Source organism: Propithecus coquereli, unplaced genomic scaffold, assembly GCF_000956105.1.
Source record: "Propithecus coquereli isolate 6110/MARCELLA unplaced genomic scaffold, Pcoq_1.0 Scaffold596, whole genome shotgun sequence".
Classification (NCBI taxonomy): Eukaryota; Metazoa; Chordata; class Mammalia; order Primates; family Indriidae; genus Propithecus; species Propithecus coquereli.
Window position 1 is genome coordinate 285,755 of NW_012151907.1, and position 342 is coordinate 286,096.

The 342-nt window shown below is 50.0% G+C and overlaps 1 protein-coding gene across 1 annotated transcript in view; it reads left to right on the forward strand.

The window, feature by feature from the left end:
• The window catches only part of LOC105822098 (thioredoxin reductase 3-like), a 34,718-nt gene that overhangs the window by 12,010 nt on the left and 22,366 nt on the right, over positions 1-342 (forward strand). Inside the window, exon 5 of the mRNA XM_012659036.1 lies at positions 5-83. Within this exon, the coding sequence (XP_012514490.1) occupies positions 5-83 (79 nt within the window). The remainder of the gene's footprint in view (positions 1-4; positions 84-342) is intronic.

Genomic DNA, 342 nt, shown 5'->3' on the forward strand with positions numbered 1-342 from the left:
GAAGAAACTGATGCATCAGGCCGCCCTTTTGGGGCAGGCCTTGCGTGACTCGAAGAAGTTCGGCTGGGAGTACGATGAGCAAGGTGAGTGACAGCATATAAAACACAGACTGGGAAAACGAGGAGGAGTGAGTTCTCTGGGTAAAGACTCGCTATTTGTGTGTTGTTTTTTTTTTTTTGAAATAGAGTCTTGCTCTGTTGCCCAGGCTAGAGAGCCGTGGCGTCAGCCTCGCTCTCAGCAACCTCCAATTCCTGGGCTCAAGCGATCCTCCTGCCTCAGCCTCCTGAGTAGCTGGGACTACTGCGCCACCATGCCTGGCTAATTTTTTCTATATATTTTTAG